This window comes from Haemaphysalis longicornis, unplaced genomic scaffold (assembly GCF_048455015.1).
Source record: "Haemaphysalis longicornis isolate Haplotype H1 unplaced genomic scaffold, Haemaphysalis longicornis Haplotype H1 scaffold_6, whole genome shotgun sequence".
Classification (NCBI taxonomy): domain Eukaryota; kingdom Metazoa; phylum Arthropoda; class Arachnida; order Ixodida; family Ixodidae; genus Haemaphysalis; species Haemaphysalis longicornis.
In genome coordinates, this window is record NW_027526407.1 from 171,553,322 (window position 1) to 171,567,551 (window position 14,230).

Genomic DNA, 14,230 nt, shown 5'->3' on the forward strand with positions numbered 1-14,230 from the left:
CAAAGTCGCAAAAAATATCCATTCAGTTACCTCACGAATGCTGAAATAATCACCCATAAGAATCTTCCAGCAATAAGCTGAGCTCCGGGCACCTGCTCCCCCAAGAATTCAACTTGCCCATGGGCTACCCAGAAAAGTCAAGAAAAGTCAATCAAAGTATCACTTCTCGACGCAGGTTTCGGCCACTTTCTAGGCTGTTGTCTGTGGTGGTAAAAGGCACCTTTCGAATATGTTGATATTCGAGGAAAGCTAAGAAAATTACAGCCGTTCCACTCAATGTGAAAGCTGTCGGAAGTGCAGAGCAGTTTTTCGCCATAATGGGCTGTAGCGCCGTTATCCGCTCACTGCTACTGCCCAATGCAATTAAAATTTCCCGGCTTCGCAGTGCTCACGCGCCCCCCCGCCTGAAACAACGCCAGCGTTAGTTCTGTTCTTTTTGTACTCGCTTTTCCTCCCGCACGTGCCAGCGTTGCACTGCCATTTTTTTTTTCGCCCACTATTGTAAAAAACAACCCAAGGAGCGTTCCTAACTAATTGAACGCGGGCGCTGCTGCTTAATTACGTATATTTGGCTGAAACGTACCCGCAGTTTTCTCTGCACTAAACAACGGGGAGATGTGGGACAAGCGCCAGCGGTTCACGAGTTTCAAATGCTTATGACTATATAAACTGCTTGGCTTTCGAAGCCTCTGACGGTACGCTGCGACGACGGAACGCAGTGTGGCTCTACTTGGGTCCAGCGAGCGAGCTACGACGACAAGGTGAGCCCCTTAAGTGCTCTGCACTGAAAAGTCTACTTCACATCTAAACAAAGAGCAGAACAAACGATATAAGAACAAACACACCACTGCTGGCAGGCAAAGAAGCAGCAAGCATACTGACAAACGTGAGCTACCATTCAGGAGTACACAAATGAATTAAAACACAAAATATGGTGCAACCAAAAACAAGGCACAATGAATTGCAAGTAAACAGGTTTCAGCGACAACGGTACGTCGGAATATTCAATACTGTGTGCAAACATCTCACACATACCTCTCAGGGATGCATACTCCTAGAGTTTCCTGCGTAAATCACCCCCTCTGACATTTTTGTAAAAGTCAGATCAGGAAGTACAGCAGCCACTACCATTTCAGCCTTCTAACTGGCCAATCGCCTTGCAAAATCCCAACTTACATTCCCCATCAAAGAACACCTCAGCATCCCGTCTGGAGTATTCTTTATGATGCTGAAATAAGCCGTAGTATTTAAAAGGGACCCGCCACTGTGGCTCATCAGCTAAGGCATTGTGCTGCTGAGCCCAAGGATGTGGGTTCGATTCTCGACCGCGGTGGCCACTTTTCTGATGGGTGCGAAAAGCAAAAACGCCCGTGTGTTGAGATTTTGGCAAATGGTAAAGATCAGCGGGTGGTCAAAGCTAATCCGAAGCCCTCTACTATGGCGAGCTTCAAAGCCCAGGTGCAGCTTCGGTGCATTAAAAGTCATTGTAAAGTGGAACCCCGATAACACGACCTTCGAGGGACTGCACAGAAGTGTCGTATGACCAGGATGTTGTATGATCAGGGTATGCTCAAATGTCAGCCTAGTAGAGGGTCTCACCCAACAGGCGGGCTAAGAACTACCTATATTTAAGCTACTATATTTAGTGCATTCTCGCGTAATTTGCAAACTTCTAAATGAAGTCTACAGTTTCTAAAAATAAATCGTCTTGTTTGTGCTCCTCTGCTCCCCACGTCATCTGCACTAAATCGCCAGCCATGCACCGCATGCTGCGAGACCTCTGTGCCGTCCGGTGCTACTTGTAGCCCACCAACTCTGCGGCTCGCATGCGCAAGATGAGGTCGACGTGGTCGAGCAAATTGAGAGGGGAAAAAGCAAGAGTGTGAAGCTGCCAAGGCCAAGCAAAATTAACGATAGTACGAGGCGGCAATGGAAAGAATGCAGCAAAGAAAGGAGTGGAGCAACAATGCAGCTTTGATAGACACTGATAAGCAGAGAGAGGGGTAAAAAGAGAGAGTCATGAAAGGAAGAAACTTCAACCGAGCGGGTGAGGAAAGCGGGTGTTGGGTTCGTCGTATGCGTTTTCACGTTAATTGGCTTGATGGTAGCTCTGAATGTGCGGTACCGTAGGCCACTAGTCTGGACTCGGACTTCTTGCGCTTGGCATGTTGGCGTTCCACTGCTGTGTGGGGCAGTGGAACGCCAATCCAATCCAATCCAATCCAATGCTCCTCGCGCATGCGCAACACTGTGTACACAGACGCCGAGGGACAAGCCACGGACAAAGTGAGCTCCTAAGGTGCTTCGTCCCTAAAACATTGGTTCATCCCCGCGAGGTCTGTCGTATGAAGCGGACCACATGCCCCGAAGTATCGTATCATCAGTGTTTTTAATGTATTGTTTCTACGGGGAGTTTGCCAGGACCGCGGTGACGTGTTGCAAGAAGCGGGTCGTCCTAAGACTGGGGGACGTACCAGCAGGGCTCCACCGTGTTGAGGGGTCTCCACAAGCTTCTCTCAATTTTCCTCAGCACAGATCTCCCCTTGTGATGCGAAACTTGAAAATATAATACCAGGGAAAAAAGACATTGACCATGAAAAAAGCGGACAGGATGATCACTAAACTTCAACTGAAAACTTTTACTTGGGACATGCAACACATGATAACACTGATAGGTGAGGCTAATATTGAAATATATAAAAAATATATAAAAATACACGAAAACAAACAATGTACAGTCATTCACTAATACTAAACTTTTAAACAAATGCATAAAAACAAAACAGAACAACGTTCGGTCAGAGCTGAGTGCACAAGGGTGCATATGCGAGACCTAGCTTGGCTGTGTAGAGTTGCATGCGATTGTGACTGTACATTCTTTGTTTTCGCTTTAAATATTTTATTCATACATTTCAATATTAGCCTCGTCTGTTAGTGTTACCATACGTTACGTGTCCCAAGTAAAGTTTTTCGGTTGAAGTCTAGCGATTCTCCTGTCTGCTTCTTTCTCAGTCCGTGTCTTTTTTCGCCGGTAATACGTTTCCAAGTGAACGCCAACTAGCCCGGCAGCTGTCAGCTTCGGAAGAGAGAAACTTACGTGCACGCAGTCCCTGAGCAGACCGCAGATGGTCTCGGTGCTGAGGGCCAGGTTGTGCATGCCCAGCGCGGGCGTGCTGCCCATCAACTTCTGCAGCTGCGGCCCCTCTCCGCCAATCTCCCGCCACCGGCTGCCGTCCCCGTCCTGTGCGCGCAGGTCGTGGTGCAGCACCAGCACGTGCAGGGGCCGGAACCAGTCCAGCAGGTTGCGCACAGTGTCCCGGTTGTGGACCACCACCAGAGTGCGCACCACTGCCGAGGAGACCAGGTTGGAGGAGGCCGCTCGCAGCAGCAGCGAGGACTCGAACGAGGGGCAGCTGGCGAAAAGCAGTGCGGCTACCTTGCGGCCGTTTTGATCAAAGAGGCCCCAGTGCTCCACAAAGCTGTCCACCGTCGCAGTGATGCAGAGCCTTCGCACGTCCAGGGACATGCCCTTGGGGAGCTGGGCAGAGAACCAGTTCCACTTATTATTGCAAAGTGCTTCATGTGCAGTGCTACATCTACACGAAAAATGACATTTTTTTAAAAGCCCAATGCCTTAAGTTTGCGGGAATAAATTGGTCGCACTTACCACAGGAATGGGATAATTGGAGATCTATGGAAGAGGCCTCTGCCCTGCAGTGGGCGTAGATAGGCTGACGATGATGACGACGATGATGCCTCAAGTTTTAATGGCATTAATTTGTTGCCACATTCAAAAATCTAATGCCACTTGCTCTAACGTCATTTTATGTCATTTTTGGAGATTAATGAGTTCCGCACAACTCATTCGCCTTCACAAACGCCTTAAATCTGCCTACTCTCGAACACGATGGGCACCAAACGAACCAACAAAACTCTCAGCACCAGAGTGTTGATGCGGAAACGCAGCTGAACTTAAAAATAGGGCGATTTTTTGTGCCCTCTTGGTGGTGAAGCTCGGAAGAAGACGAAGTTCACTAAAACAGCGGCAAAAGGCAGAACGTGATGTTACTCACCGTTTTTAATTTTCCGGATTTGGCTACTGCTGGCAGGGGGAACGCAGCTGCTGAAGCCACTTTTAGAAACTTTAGAAACTGCTCACATCATTTTTTAGAAAACACCATTTGGCATAATGTTTTCTTTCACAAAAACATTGTTAACCCTTCTAAGATGTTTTTCTCTACATTAAGAACTTCTAAAATATGAGTACATTTCTCTCTTTCGGCAAATTATCACCACGTTTCTGTACAAATTTAATGCCTTTGTGTTTCGGCGTGTAGCACTATGGTCCCTAGAAACCATAGTAGCACGGTCCGCCCAAATAATGTCAATCGGTTTTTTACGGCCTTAGTTCACGCACGTGTGGCACGGATGTGACCACTACTGTGCACTACAATCTCCACTTATCTGGAATCTCCACTCCCGTGGGGCTCAACGAAATTCCTGACGTACGTACTACAGGTGCCTATTTAGGTCCATTGCAGGACGAAGGCCTCTCCCATTGATTGTCACCCACTCCTGTCCTGTGCTGCCTGAGCCCGTTCTTTGCCTCTTAATTTTCTTAACCCAATTCTCCACCAAGTTAACAGCCTTCCCTTCTCCTAGTCCTGCCTCTCGGCCCCCGTTTTGCCACAGGGCAGCAATGAGGTGGACCCACACACATGCAATGGACCTGATTTGTTGACAATCACTCACAATCACACACTGTTTCAAGCCACCTTGAACAGCATCGTGTTCCCTCTTTACTTCATAGAAAAATAATGTTTTGCCGCACAAAAGCAGCACTATATTTTACACACGTTTAGTTTTATTTGCTAAGCATCTTCATGGTTGTCGTGTCCCTCTCCTAAATACTGCAAGCATGAAGCACTGATTTGCTTCCGGATGCCACGGTCCTTAGCCCTAGCAGTATTTAACCACAGGTAGGTTTTAAATCAAGATTTGTTTAAAATTTGTATTCCCGGTGTCATTGCCCTGAGTGACCAATACAAACATAGCATTCTACACTTGGAATACATAAAATGGCAGCTACACAACTGTTTATGAAAAAAGGTTCCTATACACAGCATAGCTGCCAGCGTGCAAATATTAACGAAAAACTCTGATGAAATTTTTGAGCTACATTTTTTTTTTTTTTGCTGCTATGGGTGCCTACCAGCACTGCAGCCATAGAAAAGCACATTAGATGGCCGATCGCAGCATAAATAATTATTCACTGCTTCATTCATTTCTGTCAGTTTCAGTTTTAACAAAACAAACACTAGGGGCATTTTTTTTACCTGAACTGGTGCAGAGTAGTGCAGTGTCATGCAGGCCAGTGCAAAGTGCTACTGGGGATATCAATTAGTAAAAAAAAAAAATGAACATATGCTGCACTGCTTGCACCAGTGCAGCCACTTCAGGTAAAAAAAAATGCCTCTACTGAGGCGGCATCCACGAAGGCGATGATGACATCACCCGTCTTGTTGCACCACGACCGGTTTGGACGCCAGAAAGAGCGCGTCCAAACCGGCCACGGTTGCACACAGCCGGGCAGCCAGACGTCCGACCCAAGACTGTGACACGATGCACTAGGCAAAGCAGCACGCAACAACAGCAGCTGGCACCTTGGCGATGTCACGTGACATCAGCAGTTAGGGGTGAGAGGCGCTCAATGCGTCATGCTGACACAGACGTCGAAAGGGTTTTAAGCTTCCTCGTGGAGGCAAAGAATAAAACTGATTTAAGATATGTTTCACTAAACGGTTACGGTTGAAACTTCCCGGGAGAGATCTCCCCATACAAAGGAAGCTTTTTACGTAGTTATCTCAACCTTTAAAATTTGTGCCAGTACTACTCCCTTTAAAAGACCCCAGGAGGCGAAACATGTGCCAGGTGGAAGAGAACCAGAGTTGTTACTCCCTGAGCTTTTGTGAATGGCGCTCTCTACATCAGCATCTGCAGCCCTCCTCCACCCTCCCTTCCCAAAGAAAGTTGAGAGAAGCGTGAAAGCCTTCTCAGATCAAAACTGCATGAAAACTGCATCCAGCCATCACTGGAAGTGCCTTCAATCGAGCATTGAGTCTGCTAAGACCCAACTCGCAAATAAAGAGCGACAGACTAAGTAAATGCTATCGCACTGTATACTGATATGTAGTTTATGAAGTAAAGGTATACAGCTGTACTCCTCCTCCTTCGTGATTGATGAGTGTATTGTCTCATCTAGAACCATTCTTTTTACGCAATTTCCAAGTAAACATTTTGACATAATAAAATCCCAGTTTCACACACGCGCTGTGTGTCCAGGGGTCTTAGAGCTTTTCGGTCGACCAACCAGTCTACGGGGAAATGCATTAGTTCTTCGACAGGACGAGATTGATCCTGCTAAGAAAGCTTCCGCTTTAGTACCTAGGTCTAGCCACAAAGTAGCTAAACTGGTAACTCCGAGTTGCAGTGGCCCTACTCTGCAGCAGCAACTTGTTTCTACAGCATTTTGTGAGAGCCCCCACCGATGACGCAGGCTCCTTCCACGGCTTCTCGAGCTTGAGCAAGACATGGTTCTCAAACTTGCATATCTTGTCGGGATCACCAAAGCCCAGGATGATGCTCCGGGAATCCATCGTGAAGGCTGCAGTGGAAGGGTGATAGGTGTGGGTTTCATTAGCACAGTGCCCTTGCAAGGCAGCACCGAAAGACTGGCCTGTGGAGCTGCAAACGACCATGTAAACTAAAAACACGTCCAAACATATCTTTAAATAGGCCGCACTTCAAATGCCACTCAGTGCAGTCCAAAAATTGTCCAGTAGATGCAGAAGACGACCACTAACATGACCACTACATCCCAACATATAATGTTATTCCTAAAGGGCACAGCACTTTAGGAGAGTGGAAATCAGGGTTGTGTGGCAAATTGAAAGCAGAGGAAAAGAATGGGATGTCAGACCAGCACTGTCCCGTCTACCTCTCCTCTTGTGCGCCCACTATTTTTTGAGGATTTTAACTGTACTGGCTACATTGATTTCCACATTAAAAGGAACCTGCGACAGTTTTTCAACATCTCTATAAATCTGAAACGTTTTCACAACAGTCAAGAAGCGCATACAGCACTTAAACTAGGTGGTCACAAAGTACCACACCAAAGGATTGCTGCTCTGTGCACATCAGATAACTTATCATCATAATCACCAGCCTGTCTACACCCACTGCAGGGCAAAGACCTCTCCCATTAATCTCCAATTACCCCGGTTCTGTGCTAAGTGCGACCAATTTATCCATGCAAACTTCTTGATCTCATGTGCCCATCTAACTTTCGTCCGCCCCTTGCCACGCTTGCCTTCTCCTCTAGGGATCCACTGTGTTGCCCTTAATGACCAATGGTTATCTTGCCTTCGCATTACATGCCCTGCCCACGCCCATTTCTTCTTAATTTCTACTAATGTGTCCTTAACACGCGTTTGTTCCCTGACCCACTCCGCTCTCTTCTTGTCCCTTAATGTTACACCTATCATTTTCCGCTTCATTGCCCTCTGAGTCGTTCTCAATTTAGGCTAAACCCTCTTAGTGAGCCTCCAAGTTTCTGCCCCGTAGGTGAGTACCGGTAAGATGCAGCTGTCATACTTTTTTCTTCTTCAGGGACAACGGTAGGCTGCCATTCATTATCTGAGAACTTATAAACTTGCTCAAAAGATTTTTTTCTCTCTTTCCTGGTCTTGGCGTTGTTTGCACACTCAAATGAAACCATTTGAGCAATGACGCAGCTCTTGGCCGGCTTCCGCAGAAGAATATAAATGTGCTTTCATATTGAAAAGTAAGGCACAAACCACACGACTAAACAACTGAGAATAATTTCTGTTCAATGGGGGCAAGTTTCCCTCATTGACTGCGCTCGAGAGCCCAACAAAGGGGGCCACATGTGGGGGTGTGCTACAGGCATGGACTTTTACTGGCCTTGACTTTTAAAAACAGAAACATTTGAATACACCTGAAAAAATACCGCGCACAGTTGAAACTTCGACTTTCCAAAATAGTGCATCAATGAGTTTTCCGATTTGATCAACAAATTTCTTTTACAAGAAGTTTCTTTTACTATACTTGTGGTTGCTACTGACAGTTAAATCTACATATTACGAACTCAGTAGCAACTGAAAAATACTTAAAAGTAATGAATAGTTCAATATACAAAATGTACAGTATTTGTTAAATATTAAGGGGCTGCTTTACCTGTTTGATATTGGTAACCATATAAGCAATATTTTTAACTACCCAAGTACCACACAACGTGATTGATGGTTGGTTATTATGCCAAAGCCTTATGTGCACCATGAGGTGAATGACTTGGCAATGAGAACTGCAGATTAACCCCAAAATTGTACATGCCTTTAGCTACAGAAAAATAAAAGGCCTTGGCAAAAATAGGATTCAAATTCATAGAGGCATGGTGAAAGGCAAGCGACTTACACTACTCAAAACTTATGCAATGCAAGCCACAACTTTTGAAGTACACTTGTCTGCTTACGTGCTCCAAGTGTGAAAGCATAACGACTTCCCCTAGTGGTGCTACACACCTACATACCCCGTGTCAAGCTAGTACTATGAAGCTACCATACATAGTGAAAACTCATGAATTCAAACTTCGATCGTTCAAATTTATGGATGATTCAGACCGTATGATTTGGTTTGGCCAAGTCTCCATAGAAGCCTATTTATAAACAAGTCCGTCGATTCAAACCCGAGCAGGTTCTGGCAGAGAATTCGAACTATGCACCACTGCGACAGCGCATGGTACCCAGCCAGAGAAACGTATTCTGTCCCTACACGAGGTTGTGTAAAATGGAGAAGGCAAATTAGGGCCAAACCAATCTAAATCCCACTAGGCAAACGTTTTGAAAGACACATTCTCTGCAAGCTGCGTTGATGAGGGCCCGGGTACACTGGCGTATGGGGCGTGCTGTGCAGAACTGTCGCTGCCGACGACAACACATAGTGCAGCCATCCGCCCAGCTTTCATGGCTGGATGAATGCCGCCCATCCCTTTTTTGTTCAGTTTTGAAAAAGGCAAAGATGAGGCTTTCCACTAGATTCATTCGTTAGAGTGAAAAGTGCTGACTGTAGATTTAGGGACAAAAGGCAGGCTACAATGAAGAGCTCTTTCTAGCATCGAAGTGTTGGGCTCTAGTGCTTCCCGATCGCAGCGCATGGTTGTTATCGTTCACTTTCATTAATCCGAACTGAGATGACATTCCTTTGCAGTTCGAATCAACGAGCCTTTACTGTACATATTTGTAGCTTCTCAGATTAGAGTTCCGAATGGTCTTCAGAATGGTCACACTCAAGGCCACTGACAGTAACTGCTGCTGTCAGAAGGTACTGGTTGACCCATGCCCATTTGGCTGCGATGTCAGCGCACCGGCACCCCCCACTCCTTACTCCAATTCGAACATACCTACACACACACACACTGGGCAGTGAAAATGACAGCCGCTGTTAAAGGGTCCCGCGCGTCCAACAGTTTCCACTGCCACATGCATCCACAGTAAAGCCACCTGAGAACTCTTTAGCGCCCTGAGTTTTTTTAGTCCTATCAATATGTTGATGCGTAGCACCGCAAATACTTGGAATCTTGTTCAATGGATTTTTAAGGGGGGGGAGGGGGGGGGAATTACATTTGAAGCATCGAAGTAATGAATCTGAGCCCTCAAAGGGTGTCATGGTTAGAAATGCCAAGCAAATTTTAAATTGGAGGTGATTACAGGGTGACGCTTTCCACTCGCCCAAACTGCAGCTTTTCCACTGCGGTGGCTCGGTGTCTAAGGCGTTGTTCTGAACTGCTGTTGAGCCAGACGATGCTGGTTCGATTCCTGGCCGCCGCCGCCGCTTTTCTGATGGAGGCGAAAAGCAAAAACGCCCATGCGTTCGAGATTTTGGCGCACGTTAAAGATCCCCAGGTGGTCAAAATTAATCCGGAGCCCTCCACTACGGCGCGCCTCATCACCTGCGTTGTGTCGGTGCGTTAAACCTCATATGAATGACTGAAAATTTTTCTACAACTACACCAAGAAATCGGACATTGCTAAACACCAATACATAAACAAAAAGGTGTGGATATTATGCTGGCGAAACTTTACCATTCTCAGATACTGTGCCGGCAGCGGTCAATTTATCTGTCACAGATATTGTGCTGGCTGTACTTCACTTAGTGATTAATGCGTTTAAAAAACAACACGATATTTTGCGCCACTATTGGCTGGTCGTAACTATGTTACCAACCAGCTGAATTTTTTTGCCGGCAGTCGGCATTTTACTATCTCCCGCGCAGATGCATTTATTCTTATGCATGCTTTATTCGCGTACGCGAATAAAGCATGATATTTGCTTAAAATACATACGTATGTATTTTAAGCAAATATCTAGCCCAACGAATTCTATCTAACCTAACCCAACCGAACCAGTAAAGACAGGTCCTATCCCAACCCAACCTAACCCATAAAGGAAGCTCTCGAACAAATAATAAAGACATAATTCTGCAAACAAAAAAAAAAATTAGTTTCTGAAGAGTTGATAAGGCGAAGAAAATCTCTCAAGGAACGAAGTTTTGAAAAAGAAATATAAAATATGGAGAAGCGCGAGTTCGAACATGCAACTCCGCGATCAGAAACCCGAGGCGAAACCACTGCGCTACGCTAACCATACCGGATCTGGCGCCTAGCAGACGCAGACATACCAGTCACACAGCAATCAGAGGGCACCGGCTGCAAAGTGTCTTTACCGGCTAAAGTGCCGGCTGCCGGCAATATATCCGCGTCCTAAACAAAATTAATCCCTCTTGGCTTTCACTATCACACAGTTTCGCTGAATACACGGCCTCCGCCCTAAGTTACGCGGTGGTACCAGAACGCTTCCGAAGGTACAAAATTTATTCAGCCACTCACGCTCTGTCCGCGCAAGCTCGTGAATACAAAAGTGAGGCCTCGCCGGGAGCAATCTCTGTTTTCAATGTCGCGCGCGTGTCATGAACTCAGCAACTTCACGCCGTAAAGAAAACTGAGACCGGAGCTAGTGGCAGTCACTGGTGGCAGTATCGAATTGGCGAGTGCAACTTACGTGTCTATTCGAACAGCAGCAGCAGCGTCGCCTCCGGAGACGTCATCCACAATCCGCTTGACAGCTAACCAGGCGCGTTCGCAGCGATACCTGACCAACTGCCCCAGCACGGCGTTCTATTGGGCTATTCTTGACAGATAGATTAGTAAGTATTAACGGCCTATTAAAAGTTGTACAGAACGCACACAGCGCAGTGGAACTGAGCGGGGCACAGTTTATGGAACACATGTGACAAAACATCGCCAACATCGCCAATGCCTGCGGCGTCACGCCGGTTCCCATTGCTGCCAGATCGCCGGCCTATTTCAGTCACCCACCGCGCGGTGGCGCAAGTGACCGATCCTCGCAAGTGACCGATTTAGAGAGAGATGTAGGTTAGACTAGTTGAAAAAGGCGGTAGTTAGCGTAGGGAAGTGACCGAACCAGAGGTGTCGCGCGGTTGTTGCACGTGGCGGTTTGTAAGCGTTGGTAATTCGTGAAAGAAGAATTGATGCTGTAGGATAGAATCGCACGTTGCGGCTTACTTTTAGATTGGAAGGGAGCGCGCGAGAACGCGGCACTGAAGTAAACCAGAGTTGGGCACGCCTTGGACGGACAGTACCATGCCTCAGAGGAAGAAGCCGGGTGTGATGTGCACGGGATGCGAGCACGAATACCCGCTCGAGGAGACGAGATTCGAGTCGGTCGAGGACGCGGAAGGACAGGACTTCATGTGCAGAGTGTGTGTGCTAGCGTCGCGCCTCGACCGGCTCGAGGAAGAAAAGGAGCAGCTCAGAGTTCAGGTAGGCGAGCTACAGGAGGAGTTGAAGGATGAAAAAGAGCAGAAGAAGGCACTCGAAGCGAGGTTGGCGCAAATGGAGGTCAAAATGGCGACGAAGGCTGACATCCAAACAAAGGATGAAGCAGGTCACCAGGCAGATGCGTCGGCAGTGCTGGATCCCGAGAAGGGAAAGGAGGAGAACAAAGACGCCACGCCGGAAGACGATCCCGGACTGGCGCTGACTCAGCCGGTGCCGGAGCAGGTGGCCGCGCCGGGGGGCAGCCAGGAAAAGGAAGAAAGGCGCATGGTGATAGTGGCGGGGGACTCCAACATGCGGTACTCAGAAATGGAGATTAGAGGCCGGGTGAGAGAGGACGAGAGAGTGCAGGTTGGCGTGTTCCCGGGGCAGACGGTCAGGGTAGTGTTAGAAAAAGCAAAGGATAGAATGTGGGAAAATATGCAGGGGCAGAACCTAGTGATTATCGCAGGAGGAACCAATGACGTTCTGCAGGGAAGGGGTGCGGGAGTGCGCAAGCAGCTAGAAAAGGGGGTGAAGGAACTTCGGGAGCTGTGCCCACATGTGCAGGTCGTCGTGAGCACAGTACCAGAGATAATTGGGAGAGGGGTACATGTGGAAAGGGAAGTTGTGGCGGTAAACCGAGACATACGGGAGCTGGGCAAGGAGCTGAGTTTCGCTGTCGTAGACATCAACAGGGATGTCCGATGGATGGGCCGACAAAGGGCGTTCCAGCGTGACGGAGTGCATTTCAGCGGGCAGGTGGGAGCAGCCATCGGAAGACGACACGCGGCGCGAACTGTGGCTTTTTTAGGGGGCCCACAGGCCTTTGCGAAGATGGCGTAGACAAATGCAAGGAGCAAAGGGAGATAGCGGGGCCGGTGCAGATCGGTGCAGACAAACGAAAGGGACGACGACGGCGTGTAAAGAAGAGAGGGGGAAAACTGAATATCGCGTACATAAACATGCAGGGTGGCAGGAAAAGAGAGAAGTGGATGGAGATTACTAAGCAGCTAGAAGAGGAAGATATCCAGGTATACGCTGTGACCGAGACGCACCTGAGGGACTTGGAGGAACCTCCGGTAATCGGAGAGTATGTATGGGAAGGTTGTAACAGGACGGCTGGATTGAGAAAAGGCGGAGGAGTAGGTATGCTGGTACGGCAGGGGACTAATTGGAAGAGAGTGAAAGAAGACTGTAAAGAACATGTGTGGATGAAAGGGATAGTGGAGGGTAGAGAGATGGCTTTAGGGGTGTCTTACCTGTGGACGGGTAAGGATAGCAAAGAACAAAACGAAAAACTGGTGGCGTGTCTGAAAAAGGACATCGAAGATTTGAAGCGTTCTGGGGAGGTACTATTGGTAGGGGACATGAACGCCCACACTGAAGATCTAGACGGGTACACCGACTTCAACGGAAATCTAATGCTAGATATGTGTGAGTACCAGAAGCTGATCATAGTAAATAGGGAACAAAAATGCGAGGGTCAAATAACGTGGGAGTGTGGCAGGAGACAGTCGAGTATTGACTACTGCCTTATTTCAGAGGGACTTTATGAATGGTTGGATGGCATGACCATAGATGAGGAAGGGGGCCACAGTCTGGGCAGTGACCACAAGCGCATAAACCTGAGTTTTGGGAAACTGGGGGGCGAAAAAACGGGTCGACCGGAGCAGCGCACAAAGTTAAACAGCAAACAAATTGCGGATATAGCCAAAAGCATTGAGGCTGACATAGAAAGAAATCCTGGAGAAGAGTGGGAATATGACAGGCTCATCAAGACTATGCAGGAAAAAATAGTCAAGGCAGAGGGGTCCAACCGATGGAGAGGAAAAAAAACACCCAAAAGCTGGTGGAACAAAGAAATAAAGGCGGCGATAGAGAGGCGTAAACAGGCGTCTAGAGAGCACAGGCAGGCCAAGAGGATGGGGAGACATCAGGAGGAGGTGGACCTAAAATGGGAGCAGTATAAGCAAATGAAACAGGAAGTGCAGCAATTAGTGCAGGCGAAAATAAAGGGGGACAGCGAGCGATGGGTAACGCAAATACGAGGAAGGGGTAGAGACGCGCCGAGAAGGTTTTGGAACCATGTGCAGGCATTAGGGAAACGTACGAGTCCCACAGAAGGCGGTACTATAGAAAACGAGCAGGGACAGATGCTCAAGGGAGAGGAAGCATTAGCATACCTGCACAAAATCATCACGGAGAAGTTCGGTAAGGTGGATGAAGAGGCCCCGCAGCGACACAGAGATGTCGCGTCGGGTAGGCCGAAAGGTCTGGAGATAGATGGGGACAAGCTGAAATGGAAAAGAGCAGAG

General features: G+C 47.7%; 1 protein-coding gene across 4 annotated transcripts in view; it reads right to left on the reverse strand.

Moving 5' to 3' along the window:
* The window catches only part of LOC144141265 (uncharacterized), a 70,613-nt gene that overhangs the window by 19,339 nt on the left and 37,044 nt on the right, over positions 1–14,230 (reverse strand). For 2 of the 4 annotated variants that reach the window (XR_013316504.1, XM_077672836.1), the window contains exons 1-3: positions 11,137–11,383; positions 6,546–6,664; positions 3,098–3,538 (exon numbers count right to left, since the gene is read on the reverse strand). Coding sequence is in view for 3 of the 4 variants with exons in the window: in XM_077672836.1 (XP_077528962.1) it covers positions 3,098–3,538; positions 6,546–6,656 (552 nt within the window). In the remaining variant the exon portion in view is untranslated. Of the gene's footprint in view, positions 1–3,097; positions 3,539–6,545; positions 6,665–10,964; positions 11,114–11,136; positions 11,384–14,230 lie in introns of those variants that run through there. The other 2 variants (XM_077672837.1, XM_077672838.1) reach the window with 2 other exon arrangements.